The 17,043-nt window shown below is 42.1% G+C and overlaps 1 protein-coding gene across 2 annotated transcripts in view; it reads right to left on the bottom strand.

The window, feature by feature from the left end:
• MYO1E (myosin IE) overlaps positions 1 to 17,043 on the bottom strand; it is a 192,976-nt gene that overhangs the window by 64,039 nt on the left and 111,894 nt on the right. For both annotated transcript variants that reach the window (XM_073652953.1, XM_073652954.1), the window contains 5 exons: positions 16,252 to 16,419; positions 8,255 to 8,340; positions 4,213 to 4,294; positions 3,852 to 3,958; positions 3,245 to 3,343 (listed from right to left, as the gene is read on the bottom strand). In XM_073652953.1, coding sequence (XP_073509054.1) covers positions 3,245 to 3,343; positions 3,852 to 3,958; positions 4,213 to 4,294; positions 8,255 to 8,340; positions 16,252 to 16,419 — 542 coding nt within the window. The remainder of the gene's footprint in view (positions 1 to 3,244; positions 3,344 to 3,851; positions 3,959 to 4,212; positions 4,295 to 8,254; positions 8,341 to 16,251; positions 16,420 to 17,043) is intronic.

Below are 17,043 nucleotides of genomic sequence, written 5' to 3'. Positions count from 1 at the left end.
GGCCAAACCTGCAAGTGCTTATTTTCCAACTTGCAAGACACAATAACCCTCTAAATAAACTGTGTGATAGATTGGAGGACCCGTCTAACAAAAGTGATCATAGCGTATTAAAAGTATTACCAACTGACCATAAAAGTTGATTGTTAAAAATATATATTTTTTCCAATCTTTGATTTTTTGCAGAAAATAAAGTGCAATACTGAGCTACGTAACAATTAAGGGGGCGTATAAATCCCAGCAGCAACCCAGTCCCTGCAAGCAAAACTGTAGAACCAACCCATGAGTGAATTAAATTTTACAATTTGATCTTTACACATTGATAAAATAATATTCCCATCTTAAAAATGTATGGCATCTGAGGTATATGCCATTAACACCTGATCAATGTGGTTCCCAACTCTCTCTGCAGTTACCCCCCTCATTAAACTATGGAGATGATGACGGCCATGAGTCAGCGCAGAGTAGTTAACACCCCTGTACTCATTGATCAGGGTCCCAGTTTTATGCCCATTTAGGCTGAAAATCACATCGGTGAGAATGGAAAGACACCAGTGCTGTGTTTACAGTCTCTACTAGAAGTTACACGCCAGGATGAGACGTTTCCCCTTCGATGCAACTGAATGTTGATAAACTTGATGGATCATGTGGTAAGGTGGAGAGAAAGCTGTACACTCCCTAGTGCAGAGAACATGAATAGCCGTCTGCATAGCACACATGGGTGTGGTGAAGAATTACACATGCTTTCACAGATCGCACAAAAAAGAATGAAATGATGGGCATCCTTTGGGTGCGTTTCCCCTTTAAACACTGAAATTTCACAAAATTTACACAACATAGATGACACAATATTGGAGCATCCAATTTCTGTGTGAAGGGCGTTGTGACGCATACAGGTCAGGGGCACACAGACAGAAGTGGGCCCCTGTGCAAGAGCAATATATGCGCCCATTATAGTCCAAAAGCTCATCATATTGCACAATTCCACCTAGTTTGGGAGGTATAATTGGGCCCTCTTACCTCTTGGGCCCCTGTGCAGCAGCACAGCTTGTAATAATGGTAGGTCTGTCACTGATACAGACTACTACAGCAGTCAAGATCTTTCATTTTCCTGAAGCACAGCAATGATATTGGAATAATAAAATAAGCATTAAGCTTTGGCATTTGGATAGCATGGTTAAAGGGGTTGTCCACTACTTTATATGATCCCCCAATGTATTCCCCCAGGGGCCAGAAGTGTTTTTGTAAATACCTTGAGGTGCCTTTTCTGCATGCGAACGGCGCTATCACTGGCCGCTTACAGGCATCACGTGACCCCCGGCTGCAGCCGACTCTGACATCCGCTGACTTCACGACAAGTCCAGGCTGCAGCCGAGGGTCCCTCTTCCGCGTTCCAACGGTGGCTGCTGGGTTGTGGGCAGGGTTACCCAGCATGTAACACCCAGCATCCACCGCGCGCTCTCCCTCTCTTCATTCACTGGGAAAGCGCGCGGTGGATGCTGGGTGTGACACATGGGGTAATCCCGCCCACAGCCCAGCGTCCACCACGTCACGCCTCACTTGACGTGTCACGTGATGCCTCTGAGCGGCCAGCGATAGCGCCACTCAGAGGCAGAAAAGGTACCGCAAAGTATTTACAAAAACACTTCTGGTCCCCGGGGGGATACATTGGGGGATTCATATAAAGTAGTGGACAACTTCTTAAAGGTTGTAGGATACATTTGTCTTACTTATGGAGATTTTCTTTAAAAGGGGTGGTCCGCCATTTTATATTTATGGCCTATCCTCTGGCTAGATCATTAATATCAGATTGTGGGGGTGCAGCGCACAGCACCCCTGTTTATCAGACGTTCTCTGTGGTAGCAGAAGCCAGATGTGCTCAGTTATAGAGCGGAACTACACAGCTCTATTAACAATAAAGTGGCTGCAGTGGGGTACTGCACATTTGCCTCCTAAAACTTCAAGAATTAAAGAGGTTGTCCACTACTTTTTAACTGATGACCTAGCCTCAGGATAGGTCATCAATGTCTGATCAGTCAGGGTCCCACACCGGCACCCCGCCAATCAGCTATTCTCAGTGTTGGCGGCCGAAACTGCGCGATTGTGGAGTTGCTCAGTCTTCTGATAGTGGCCACAGCAAGGTACTGCACAGCAGCTTCCTATTGATATGAGTAGGAGGCGGATGTGCAGTATCCTGCTGTGGCCATTGTTAGAAGACTGAGCAACGCCACAATCCAGCAGTTCCAGGCCACGGCCGACATCGAGAACAGCTGATTGGCGGGATGCCGGGTGCCTGACCCCGACTGATCTGATATTGATGACCTATCCTTAGGATAGGTCATCAATATAAAAGTACTGGACAACTCCTTCAAATACAGAATGAGAAGTTAAAAACAAAAAAAGGAGAAAATGGTTATTCCAATGGGTTATTCATAAAACATTTAAGCAAATGCGGTATTTCAGCATCACCATAAAGAGGAAATTCTCAGACTCACTTTACCACTCCCTTAGTTTGGCACTTTTCTACATTGGGCAGGGAAACACAGCCGCCGTATAACTCCTGCAATGATCGCATCGCACTGAATGGACGGGCTGGCACCTCTACTGACCTGAGCATGACAGCATGATGGATTTCTATGCAGCTGTCAAGCTCCGGTCAGGAGAAGTGCAGGTGAGTACTAGGTTTACCATGCAATCCTCGGACGAGAAATACGGCAGTGTACCCCTGCCCTTAAGAGAAGTCTGTCCAGAGACCACAAGATACTGTCTCATCAACTTGCAGAGTTTTCAGATCTCAAAAAAACAATATAAAAACAGAACCTGTACAAAAACAAAGATGTGCAAAAGAAATGTCTAAAACTTAGTAGTTTGTGAAAATCTGTAGTATATAGTTAGACCCCTGAATGATGTAACCAGATAGGTCTGGATAAACTGCCAGACTTCCCTAACTTGTATGTCACATTTAGCAGATTGTCTCTTCAGAGAGGAAGAGGACTAGAACTCTAGTGTCACCTACAGGAAGTAGCAATCCTAAAAGTCAATAGTGACCCTTTAATGAGCCTTATCACATGACTTAGGATAAAAGCCAATACCAGAAACTCAATTTGCAGACACTGTTTTGGGGTACTGCCCCTCGTCAGTGCAAAGTGTGAGTTCTGGCTTGGCTGGGTGAGAGGCGGCAGACCTGTATCTAGGGGTAATATTTCGCCTTGTGGAGAGTGACATGTTAGAGGAATGCCATCCTCACCTCTGCAGGAATTTCTTGAACACCCTCCTGTAGGCATATCCTGCTCGGCGCACGCGGATGTTTTCCTTCAGACCCAAATATTCTACTTGATGTTTCACCCTTTGGAAAAATCAGAGACTTCGATTACAATAGTTGAAAAAGGTCAAGGTTACACGAACACAAAGTTTTCAACATACCATATAGACATGCCGAATTCTTGCAGTTCTATGCAAAGCTAATATTACAAAATGCCATGTTCAGTGGGAAACCCGAGTCACAGAAGATCTGTAGGATGGACCATACAGTGATCCATCATATAGTTTAGACAAGCTATTTTCCAAAATGATTTAGGGAATTTGGTCTAGAAACATATTTCTATCACAGTAGCCAAAAATGATAAATTTAAGACCACCAAGTTTAGATAAGTAACTTAATGACCCCGACGGTATATACAAATAATGCTTTAATCCACCCTGATAACGATGTCCTTGTTTTAAAGGTGTTAGACTGAAATTGTACAAAGTAAAGCAAACTACTACTAGGCGATTCCCTCTCTAGTGGTCGCATGTTGCACATTGAATGATAACCGCTTAAATCTTAATACCTTTATAAATGAATGGCTACATACCTGCTCTCCTCCCAGTCCCGAGGTTTCTTGGTTTCATTAGGCTTGATGCAGCGGATATAGTGTGGGGTACACTTCATCAAGGTGTTCACCAAGTCATTGGCTTGTTTCTTTAAGAAAAAAAAAAATGGTAATGAGCAAATTACTGCACAGATAATGATTCACTTACACAATGGACAGAGCAAGAAAACTATTGCTAGACTTACTAAAAAAAGTGATATCATAAGCACCAACATAAAGCAGCCTAAAGCGATGAGAAACTAATTTGTTACTGCTTTCCTAGAATCTGTTCAGACCTGCGCAAAAATCAAAACGTGAAATCTATCAGTACATCCTTATTTAGATCCTACTTTCAGAAACTTGCCTTGATTTTACTGCTTGCCGTTGTCGGACGACCCTTCTTTTCGGCTTGAAGATTTTCAGGAAATAAAGCTTTTATAAAAGGCCTGAAAAAGGTTAAAAAAATAAGCTTAGAGTAACTAAATATTTGCTATTTTTATATGTTCTAGTCTTGCAATTAAAGGGGTTGTCCGGTCTCCAACTACAAGTCTGAAGTCACTATGGACTGCAGACTAGTGAATACTCAAATTGCGCGATGTTAAGATTCTCTGGTGTCAATGCCGGGAACAGAAGTCGTGTGACCGCAAATATGCGATCTGCATACTCCTGGCCACATTCCACATAGGCTGCTTATGGCCTCGCTCAATACACTTGCTTTGAGTGCGGCCGCACCCATTCAGTCGAAGTATGGCCAGGAGTATGCATAGCACATACTTGCAGTTGGCGCATGTAAGAATTCACAGATCTTCAGCCACAGTGTGACTGCAGGCCTGTAGCTTAAGACCGGACAACCACTTTAATTGCAAGTTAATTGGTGAGAGCCTTGGTCGTGAGATACACGCCGATCGCTCAAAAACACCCCGAGCGGTGCGCAGCTCTATAGATTGGAGCGCACGCACAGATCGAAATATGGATGCAGTAGAATCATAGACTTTCTACTGCCTCTGTACCCTGCTCTGTGTGCGCGCTCCACTCTCCAGAAATGTACACCTTTAGGGAAGTTTTTGAGCAATCAGTGGGGATCTCACAACCCAGACCCCCACCAATTAAGAGAACAACATGTAAAACATAACAAACAACGTTTCGTTACTGTAAATGTAAAGATGCCAATGTACCTTGAATAACTATCTGGTAATCAAGTTATTTCTCCCAAACTCCCATACATATTCAATTGATCATGCATGTGTTGCCAATATCAGATGTCAAACAAGGGGAGAGGGGGATTAACTGGGCAGGAGAGGTTAGGTTGAATTGGAGCGGTTCAATGGTGCTACATGAGAGGTGGGAGATGGACTACATAACAGTGCAAAATATCTGTAATCCTGGGCGCAGAAACATGATGGAATGCTGTACTAGTAGAGCGGAGACAAAGTGATCCCAGATATTAACATATTTGCAACAAACATGCAAGACTTTGTGACCGTACTGGAGCCGGTCAGATGTTTAATGAACAAAAATTTTCTAGGCACTGTACACCGGCTGACTTAACCCTCAGGAAGGCCGAACCATGGCAAATTTCATCTGTACACAGACATAAATAACAGCTGGGCACTGTCATCAAAGATTAGCTTGTGGGAGAACCTGAGGTTCTGTACAGCTTTTACCAAGTATTCCTTTCATTTCTGGCACTCCTTTGTCAAAACACGCAGTCATTTTTTGTAAAGACGTAGTCTGAGAGGTTATTTTCCCAACAATTTGTAGACCACAATTGCTATTTTTCTCTCTCGATTGTGGTTTTATGTACAATCCAGAAGGAAAGAACCGGTCATGCAATGTAAGCCTAAATGTCAACTACTCCCTTGGTGAACAGCAAGCCATCTTTGGTGCAAGGAAATAAAACGGATAGTCAAAAGGTTTGGTGAATAGTGGGTTTTCCAAGAAAAAGTCAAGGTGTTTCAGTAAAGATGAAGATGCTGCTTAACCCATTAAGGATAGAACAATTTTTCATTTTTGCACTTTCATTTTCTCCTCCCCTTCTCGCCTATATTCCATTGCTTACAAAGCCAAATGAGGGCTTGTTTATTTCATGGAACTAGTCCTTTTGAATGACACCATCGATTTTATTATACTGTTTACTGGAAAATGGGAAAAAAACTCAAAGTGAAGTGAACTTTTTTTTGGGGAGGGAGTGGGGGAGTTTATGCTACAGAAAAAAAAAAAAAAAAAAAAAAAAATCACCAGGAAATATGATTGTTCATGTCAGTGATTATTACGATAATACCAAAGGTGATTTTTTTTAAAATTTATTTATTGGGGAAAAAAATTCAGAAATTCGTAAAGAATTTTTTTTCCCACAAAATCTGCAACATTTTTATTTTTTTGTTGATGAATCTGCACAAGGGCTTGTTTTTTTGCGAGGTGATCTAATTTTTGGGGTATGTAAACAATGCTTTGATTGCTTCTTATTGCATTTTTTTGTGGAGTTGCAGCAACCAAAAACCCCCATTTAATTTTTTCTTCACTATACAGTTTTACAGCTTGGGTAAATTAATTGTAAAATGTATATAGATCGGACCTTTATGGACAGGTCAATAACAAATAAATGTAAAAAAAGATGTACATTTGGTAACTGGGAAAAAGGGGAGCGATTTGAAATTTTTTTTTTGTAATTAAAAAAAAAAACAAACAACTTTTTTGCTTTAATTTTTACTTTGTTAGTCCCCTTAGGGGCCTTGAACCTGTGACCATCTGATTGCTTCTACTATACACAGCACTACAATACTATTGTTGTATATAGTAAAAATCACTGTCTATGATGCCGGCTGGACATCACAGAGAAGATCACATAAGAGGCATGCGGGCATTCAGCTGGCCCCTGGCTGTCATAGAAACCCATTGGCTCCCTGAAATTGCTCAGCAGGGAAGCCAATGGCCACCCGAACTAACATCCAAGCAGGATCGTTGCTCTTAAATGCCACTGTCAGCAATTGTGGTTGTTTCCTGAAGACAAGGTTGGAGTACCTTGAAACGCATAGATCCACACCACGGAATAAATAATTGTTCTATCTTATTGATTCTCCGCAATGTTTTGTGGGACATTGACAGCAGCGCAGGAAAGCCACCTATCTCCTTCCACTTTGACATTAATGGCAGCATTCAGCTGGCCCCTGTCTGTCATAGAAACCCACGGGCTCCCTGCAATCGCTCCGACGGGAAGCCAATGGCCACCCAAACTAACGTCTAAGCAAGATCACTGCTCTTAAATGCCACTGCCAGCGACATTTAAGAGGTTAACAGCATTGATTCACCTATCCTCTACTAAAGTCAGCACTTACACTTACAGTAGTACCCATGAAACTAGAAGTGATAGCATGAATCCTGTGAAAGCAATATCCTTTATATTACAGGAGCTGATAAGACTGATATATAGTTGAAAAGTAGAATCCCAGCGACTTCAGTAGTCTGGGCAGTAGGTATAAAATAGGCTGTGATTTATAGTAGCAATCAAAGGAGATTTGGAGCAAAGCCAAAATATGCAACAGATGGTTTATTAGAAACTATTAGAACAACTCCTCCCCCAGAGAGCTAGTCTACCATTATTAAAAGGGAACATGTCAGCAGAAAGTTTCCTGTTTATGTAAATGTATTTCACTCCATTTTTCCATGTCACAATCTATATTTAAAAATGAAATCTTGCAATTGTCATACTGGCCTCTAGGTCTTCTACTATAGACTCACTTTTTCTGTACAGGAGACTGTTCAGCAGTCTCATCATCATCAGAGACAGGATTACAATGACAGGTATAGCATCTCTACATAAAGTAGATAACACAGTTCGACCATTCACAATAAGTGATTGTCACAGCTCACCTCCAACCCCTCCCTTCAAAATGGCATTTGCCCTAATAAGAGCAAGTTGAGATTAAAAACTCAGAAGCCTTCTTTACAAAAGATGGGGTCTGACTCAGTTTAGTGCTGCTAATGTCTATATAGAGGTAGGAGCCTTAAATTAGCTCAAGGAACCACTGAAGATTGCAAGATTTGTTTATTTCATTAAAGAGGTTGTCCACTAGTTTACTATTGATGACCCATCAGAAGACGGAGCAGCTCCGCAATTGAGCATTTTTGGCTGGCAGCCACCGAGAACAGCTGATCGGCGGGGGTGCCGGGTGTCAAACCCCAACCAGACATTGATGAACTATACTAAGGATAAAGCAGTGGACAATCTCTTTAATATAGAATACATAAAAACACAATTTAAACAATAAGCAATTTTCTGATCACTAATGAAAATCTCTCCTCAGGACAGTCAGAACAAGAATCAATGAGTACAAAATGATGCACAAGATAAGAATTACAAAATAAGGGGACTATGTTAGGGAGAAGATCAGATGCTGAATACTTACAACTGGCTGCTTTGCATAAGCTCAATGAGGTCAGTAAAAAGCACATCCCGATTCCGCTCACAGAATCCATCCATGTCATAAGACACCTGCAGAATAAATAGAAATGAGGGACCCAATACTTTCCCAGCTGCATTTTCGGAGATTCTAAATCATAATACCTATGTGTTTAATATTCTCTTTCCCTTGTAGTTTTGTCAAACTATTTTTCAAGTTGCCTGCAGTTTATTACCAATTATGGTTAATTTCTCCTGACTCTGTACGGCACAAGAGGATGCAGGTGGAAAACAGAAGTAGGACACTATTGTTATGCAGGAAGAATAGTAAAAAGGAACCTTCAATGATTTCCTAACATTGTATGATGGACAATCACTTTACTCCCCAAAACGGCCTCAAATAATTCAGAAGCCAATACTGGGGTGACAAAATAGCAGAGGTCATGCCGTATGACAATATAAGGAAATGTGCTAGTTTGTCACTCCAGTACCTTTCAGTCTATATCACAATTTTATAACTCGTCATGTACAGTAAGTAAACATCCATGTATCCTGGATTTCTCAGGAACCAACCCCTCTAAAAGCTACGTTCACACAACCATATTTTTGATTGGAGTGCTGTCCATAAAAAATAAAATATGACCTCATAAGGACAACTTTCGGATTGAACGCAGCAGGAAGCCGGTTGTCTGTCAACATGACGTCAGCATTGGCACCTCAAACAGCAGAGCAGAAGAGAAGGAGCTGCTCTGTCAATGCAACATCACAGGAAGTAAAAAGAATCACCACCAGGAGCGGGCCATGACTGCTGAGCCGGGAGAGATGGTAACAGGGCAGAGCTGGCAGGTAGTTAGTATCTACCTGCTGATAAGTACTTAGCCTCATAGGAAAAAAAATGTAAGTCCCAGATAACTCCTTTAAGTGCTGATGTATAAAAACGAACTATAGAGATAATACAGATGAAAAAAATCTTTATTTTTTTTCAGGATGAAAATCAGCTAATTTCAGAGGATCATATCAAAAATCGTCTGAACACATAATTTCTCTGCTACTAATATGTAGTGTATACACAGCTACCAGATATTACAGTATGTATTGTATTAAAGTAAATGCAAAGAAAATCCACTTCTAAGTGCCGCTCGTGTTCCTCTGTCACTTGTGTATGTTCGCACACTATACTAGTGTTGTATTTCTATCCTGGCTCCAATTACATTTAAAGATCCCTTTGATATTTGTTATTTCCACTTAAGTCCTTTCTGCTGATAAAATTAAATCTGCTTTCCAGTTTTTACTGCGTTAACCACAACACGATTATAAAAAGGAGCGGGCAGAGCAAAGTGTGCGCGGCTGTCAGCACATTCTTAGGCAATTAAACAAAATGCATACACACAGGGAGTATTAAACAAACATCAAACCCCTCGGAAAAGCCTGGCATCATGAGCACGAAATGAAGACTCCACTAAATATTTCACCTACACAGAGGACTTTACAGAGAGTCATTCTGGATTAACTGAATTGGTGTTGAACAGAATTAGCTTTATGATAAGTCACACTTGCCCATCTAGTTTCACGGGGAAACACCAGCTGTAATATGCTGTCTTGTATATACATAGTCTTACTTGGCCTTGAAGATTGTATTTCATTTACCTGACTAAATAAGGCCAAACGTATATTTATTTTTGTTATGTGACCATCTTATTAAAAATAAAATGTTGAATATTTCCGTTTTCACAGTGTCCACATGAGCGCATACTGTTATCATGACATTTTCTATATCTCTTTTGTGGGATTTGCTGTGTAAACTGGGATAGGGTCAGCAGCAGACAGGGGAATTAATGAAGGCTTTATTGTACTGCTGACGGCTTTGTTGATGCGGTATAGTACCAACATATATTGTATACACAGAAAAAGATTTGTATGCCTCTCCCCTGGCACCTCCTAGTCTCTGGGGCAGGGGCTGCACCCCAGCAATTCACGGAGACTTTAAAAGGCCCATTGACAATTCATTGACCATTAACACTTTAATTACCACTGTATCATGTTCTTAGAGTAGTAGTTTAAGGGATTTCAATAGGCACAATAAGATATTGAAGCTCTTTAGAAGGAGATTACAGCGCTATGTGCGGTTCAATCGCAATTCTTAGACTATCGCGACCAGACTTGGTATTAGGCATGGATCAAAGACATTAGTTGCTTGTTGCTTTTCATGACAGCATCAATGTGTCTGAAACTTTTATCGGTGTATTGGCACGGCTCTACTCTAATGGAGAGTCATCAGTCACCAATCATGGGTTGTCAGCACTGAAGGCAAGGTAAGCATTTTGCTCCCAAACCCAGATATAGGTCTGAGCTCTTAAAATAATTTCATCCAAGTAACCCCTTTAGAAAGTATTAATACTCCCTTAGTACCCCCATAAAAAAGTAATGAAGCTCCCTGAGCGCCCCCACCAAAAGTAAAAATGGCACCTTTGTAGCACCCATCACAAAAAAAAAAAATCTAATTCCGCGAATACGAACAATTAACCGAGCCTTCTACCCTGCACTCAGATCGGACTGACGCAGGCAGCATATTGCAGTGACAACATTGCACCACCTGCGCTCGGCTGCTGAAATCTTGTAGGTTGCAGTCTACAGGACTGAGCGTGGTGGGCCTGGTAGCCTAGAACTCCCTGCTCCACCACAGAAACCAACTGCATTGGTGTCATGTTGACACCGAAACGACACAAAGTGGTGCTTGTCTGGAGATCCAGGGTACCTGGCCAAAAGTCTGGGGTAGGAGTCCCAGATCTTCAGCACTGCTTGAAAAAAGAACAGGTAAAAGGTCTATTATAGATATAAGCAAGTTTTATCTTACATGTTCTGCCTTATACTATGCATGATATTTCAGGTTTCCTGTTATGATCTGCTACAAGCACTACAATAGAACTAAGCTGGATCCCTACGATGTAACGGGGAACCTGATCCTGCGATCAGACCCGCTAAAGTCCTCGGCTAGTCTGAACGAAGACCTATAGATGTGAGGGAAGGGATCCCTACAAGAACTAGGGACTGGGAGAAAGATGGACACCTCCTAGCAGAAATTGTAGCAGAAAAAGGACAAACAAAATAGAACATAGAGGTCCGAAGACCTAGCAAAACTGACAGAGAAAGGTAACAGAGTACCAAGCTAGCTCAAGAGTAGAAATTACAATGAAGTCCAGCAAGGCCAGGAGGGCGGAGCCGGATTAAATAGGCAAAAATGGTCATGTGACCAGCAAACTAGAAAAAAAACTAACAGGAGAGTTCTAACAGTACCCCCTCTTCTAAGAGGATCCTCCGGATTCCCTAGGCCCGGGCTTATTAGGAAACCTCCTGTGAAACGCTCTGACAAGTCTGGAAGCAGAAACATCATCCGCCCTCACCCATGAGTTATCCTCGGGTCCGAAACCCTTCCAAGCGACGAGATACTGCAAACTCCCCCTATACCGTCTAGAATTTAGGATGCGGGAAATTTCATATTCCCCGTCCTCCACCACCGGAGGAACAGTGGCAGAGGCGTCACCAACCGACACATCAGCTTTTTTCAACAGAGAAACATGAAATACCGGATTAATCTTCCAGGAGGTAGGAACCTCCAACCTAACAGCAGATTGGTTAACTATCTGAACCACCTTAAAGGGCCCTACGAACTTGGGACCCAATTTTTTAGAAGGAATCCTCAATCGCAGATTCTTAGAGGACAACCAAACCATGTCACCAACAGCAAACAAAACCTCTTGCCGTTTCCCATCAAAGTACCTCTTAGATTTTTTGTTAGCCTCCTGAAGATTACCACGCACATCCGTCCAAACTTTCTCCAAATCACCGGAAAAACTCTCCTCCTCAGGCACAGCCGATACCAATTTGGAGAATGACCCAAAAGACGGATGTCTCCCAGAACAACAAAAAAAAGGCGAACACCCAGCAGAAGAGGATGTATGGTTGTTAAGAGCAAATTCAGCAAGTGGCAGAAACTCAGACCACCCCTCTTGATTGTCCGCCACAAAACAACGCAAGAACTGCTCAACATCCTGGTTCTTTCTTTCTGTCTGGCCATTAGACTCAGGATGATATCCGGATGAAAACGACAAATGAACTCCCAACCGGTCACAAAAGGCACGCCAAAAACGAGCCACGAACTGAGGTCCCCTATCAGAAACAATGTCAGTAGGAACGCCATGTAGTCTGACAATTTCCTTGACAAAGGCCTTAGAGAGTGTCTTAGCGCAGGGCAGTTTGATGAAGGGAACCAAGTGACACATCTTGCTAAAACGGTCCACGACCACCCAGATGACCGTGAAACCCTCAGAGGGGGGAAGGTCAGTAATAAAGTCCATAGCCAGATGTGTCCAAGGTGCACTAGGAACCTCCAGAGGGCAAAGCAACCCCGCAGCAGGAGCATGCGAAGACTTAGATCTAGCACACACAGTACATTGATGCACCCACTTAATGACTTCCTTCTGCCATCCAGGCCACCAAAAACTGCGACCCACAAGTCTCTTGGTCTCAGAAATTCCTGGATGACCTGCCAACCGAGACTCATGACACTCAACAAACAAATCTCTCCTAAAGGCTCTAGGCACGAACAACCTCCCATGGGGAGTGTTAGATGGGGCATTCTCCTGAGCTTTAAGAATCTCATCCTCCAAAACGGAGTCCAAAGCAGCAATCACAACACCTTCTTGTAAAATGCTCCCCTCCTCCTCCTCAGCACCGACCATGGGAGAAAAGCTGCGAGACAAAGCATCAGCTTTAACATTCTTGGTACCCGGGATGTAAGTAACGGAAAAAAAGTGCCCACCTAGCCTGACGGGCATTCAAGCGCTTGGCAGCATCAAGATAGATCAGATTTTTATCATCAGTGAAAACCCGAATGGGAAATTCAGCACCTTCCAAGAGATGACGCCAGTGTTCAAATGAGAGTTTAATAGCCAGCAATTCCCGATTACCAATATCGTAATTAAGTTCAGTCTCAGAAATTTTTTTTGAAAAAAAGGCACAGGGATGTACTCCATCCTTGTTTTCCTGAGACAACACCGCACCGACCCCCACAAAAGAAGCATCAACCTCAACCAAAAACGGCTTAGTCACATCAGGCTGCATAAGGATGGGAGCAGAGGTGAACCTCTCCTTTAGAAACACAAAAGCTTCAATGGCCTCAGAAGTCCACTGAAAAGCATTAGCACCTTTCCTGGTGAGATCGGTCAGTGGTTTGACAATAATAGAAAAATTTTTTATGAATTTTCTGTAATAATTGGCGAAACCCAAAAACCTCTGTATCGATTTCAAACCAATAGGCCTAGGCCATTCCTACACAGCTTGAACTTTAACCGGATCCATCTCAAAACCTTCACTGGAGATAATGTAGCCCAAAAAACTAATTCTCTGTACAGCGAACTCACATTTCTCTAGCTTAGCAAAAAGCGAATTGTCCATTAATAACTGTAAAACCTCACGTACGCTCCGCCAATGAGACTCCAGATCCGGCGAATAAATCAAAATGTCATCCAAATACACAACCACATTTTTGCCGATCAAAGGTCTAAGGATATCATTAATAAGATTCTGAAAAAATGCTGGAGCATTGGTAAGACCAAAAGGCATAACCAGATTCTCAAAATGACCCACAGGAGTGTTAAAAGCAGTCTTCCATTCATCACCCTCCTTCATGCGCAACAAATTGTATGCCCCCCGGAGATCAATTTTAGAGAACCACTTGGCCCCCACTAACTGGTTAAACAAATCAGGAATCAATGGCAGTGGGTAAGGATTGCGTACAGTAATTTTATTAATCTCACGAAAGTCCAGACAAGGACGTAAACCGCCGTCCTTTTTTTTAACAAAAAAAAATCCAACAGCCACAGGAGACTTGGAAGGCCTAATGTGACCGGCGGCCAAGCTTGTCTATATGTATTCCTCCAAAGCCTTTCTCTCAGGAATAGTAAGATTAAATAAACGACTTTTAGGAAGAGTCGCTCCAGGGACAAATTCAATGGTACAATCATAGTCTCTATGGGGAGGCAAAATTTGCGATTCCTTCTCAGAAAAAACTTTCCAAAAATCCTGAATAGGTACAGGTAATTCCCCTTTATCCACAGCAGCAATGCGCCCGTTACAACACTTGTCATAACACGTAGGGCTCCAGGACTTAATTTCATTGGTAGACCAATCTAGTACAGGATTGTGCAATTTTAACCAGGGTAACCCCAACACTGGAGAAGGCAAATTATTTAATACTACCAAATCCAAATTCTCTTGGTGAATACCATTAATAGTGAGGGGAAATTCACAGACCTTGTGAGTAACACTCTTTAAGGGAGAGCCATCGACAGAAACCACAGCAATAGGGGATGACAAAGGTTTGGGTTTTAATTTAAGTTTTTCCAGGAATCCCCCATCAATCACATTCAGAGTAGAACCACAATCCACAAATACCCGAAATTCAATTAATTCTTCCTGAGCAGTGGTAGTAGCAGAAAGAAGTACACCCTTAGTATTTAAACAGGCTATACGAGCATAACTGACCTTTTTTTTTTTTCTTTGTTCATACGAAGCACACAGTTCTTAATGAGATGATCAGATTTTCCACAATAAAAGCACAAACCTTCAGAAAATCTGCGGTCTTTTTCCTGAGAGCGGGGTGCCATCGCCCCAATCTCCATCGGCTCACCAATGTCAGTACAGACCCTCTCAAGACTCGGAGCTGACATGGCAGAGGATTTACTCTCATTAACCCTTGCACGCAGTTTCCTGTCCACCCATATAGCTAATTGCATTGCCTCCTGCAAGTTTCCAGGTGAAGGATAAGCAATCAGCAGATCCTTAACCCTTTCACCTAGCCCCGTAAGAAATGAACTTTTCAAAGCTGAATCGTTCCACTCCACCTGAGCAGACCACCGACGGAAGGGAGTACGATAATTTTCCACATTACCTGATCCCTGCCTCAAACGTCTTAATTCAGACTCAGCAGATGAGACACGATCAGGATCATCATACAACAACCCCAAAGCAGAAAAAAAACTATCCACTGATCTAAAGCACGAATCACTAAGTTGGAGAGAAAAGGCCCATCCCTGAGGTTCTTTGCGCAAAAGTGACATTATGAACCCTATGCGCTGTGATTCATCACCAGAGGATCTGGGTCTCAAACGAAAATACAATAAACAAGCATTTTTAAAGGAAAAAAAATCTTGTTGTTCACCAAAAAATAGATCAGGCAGACGTACCTTTGGCTCTACAAAATGTGCTCCAGGGCAGCTACTCACGTGTTGTTGGAGCTTGACCACCTCCAGAGAGTCCCTGCAAGCGTTGAGCCAAATCCTGAACAAAGACCATGATGGAAACTGGGGGTCTTTCCTTAGAGAAATTTTTTATTTTTTTTTTTTTGGGCTGGACTTACTGTTATGATCTGCTACAAGCACTAAGGAAAGACAGATGATCTGTCCCTACAATAGAACTAAGCTGGATCCCTACGATGTAACGGGGAACCTGATCCTGCGATCAGACCCGCTAAAGTCCTCGGCTAGTCTGAACGAAGACCTATAGATGTGAGGGAAGGGATCCCTACAAGAACTAGGGACTGGGAGAAAGATGGACACCTCCTAGCAGAAAAAGGACAAACAAACAAAATAGAACATAGAGGTCCGAAGACCTAGCAAAACTGACAGAGAAAGGTAACAGAGTACCAAGCTAGCTCAAGAGTAGAAATTACAATGAAGTCCAGCAAGGCCAGGAGGGCGGAGCCGGATTAAATAGGCAAAAATGGTCATGTGACCAGCAAACTAGAAAAAACCTAACAGGAGAGTTCTAACATTTCCCTCAGACCGTCTGGGTTTACCAGTGTAACTTGTATCAGTACTATTGATGCTCCATGGGAAACCACATTGCTGCTAATAGGTCTCCACATTCCTGAAATTTCTCATGTATTACAGTAACCTGTTTTGCCAACCTGATAAGCTGCTTGCATTTTTGCCTTTGCTAACGTACCTTTCCAGCATAGTGATGAATAATAAAACCCTGATTCCAGCTGTTAAAATGTTCATGAGTCCCCACCGCCATCTGGAGCTTCTGTAAGAGAGTCTGGTCTGCTCCTTCTCCCACGGCATGCATTGTGGCACATACATCATCCAAAATACTCATCACACCTGGTGGATTCTGAAGAAGCCAGCAAACAACAAGCACATACAGTAAACATTAGGAAGTCTTTACTTGTTGTTACAACAGGCTGGAAGTCATCATGTAAACACATTTATATAAAGACCTGATCATTACACTCACATTTTTGTGCAATGTGTAGACACAGAAGATCTGATGGGAATCCATAACAAAATACAGTACATGTGAATGGCGTTTTAAAAACTATTCACAGGTAGTAGAACCTGTACCTATTTAGTTATGAATTTGCATTGTATATTAGCTGACACTGAAAATGCATGGTGAAAACAAATTCACATGTGACACCCCTACCGTGACAATGTTTTGAATATTGACATTTTTGTCTGTCATACAATTAAGACACTGAAGTAAGGCTTTGTTCACATCTGATTTTGAAGCTTCTGAGATAATTATGTTCCTTCATTTCTCTGGGGTATTCACCAATGTGCAAGGAAGCATCCATGTGTCATCTCACTTTAAAGACAAACTTCTTTGCATGTAAGAAGTGTATTCCTTTTGAGGTATGGAATTTATTATTAAATATATCTATATAAACAAATCCATTTTTACAAATTGGAGATTGGTAGATATTCCAGTCTATTACACATGTGTGGTCATATAAAG

The sequence above is a fragment of the Phyllobates terribilis genome, unplaced genomic scaffold (genome assembly GCF_046119375.1).
Source record: "Phyllobates terribilis strain yellow unplaced genomic scaffold, ASM4611937v1 Scaffold_11__3_contigs__length_659146591, whole genome shotgun sequence".
Lineage (NCBI taxonomy): Eukaryota > Metazoa > Chordata > Amphibia > Anura > Dendrobatidae > Phyllobates > Phyllobates terribilis.
Note: the sequence above shows the minus strand (reverse complement) of the source record. Positions and strands in the feature narration are given on the sequence as shown.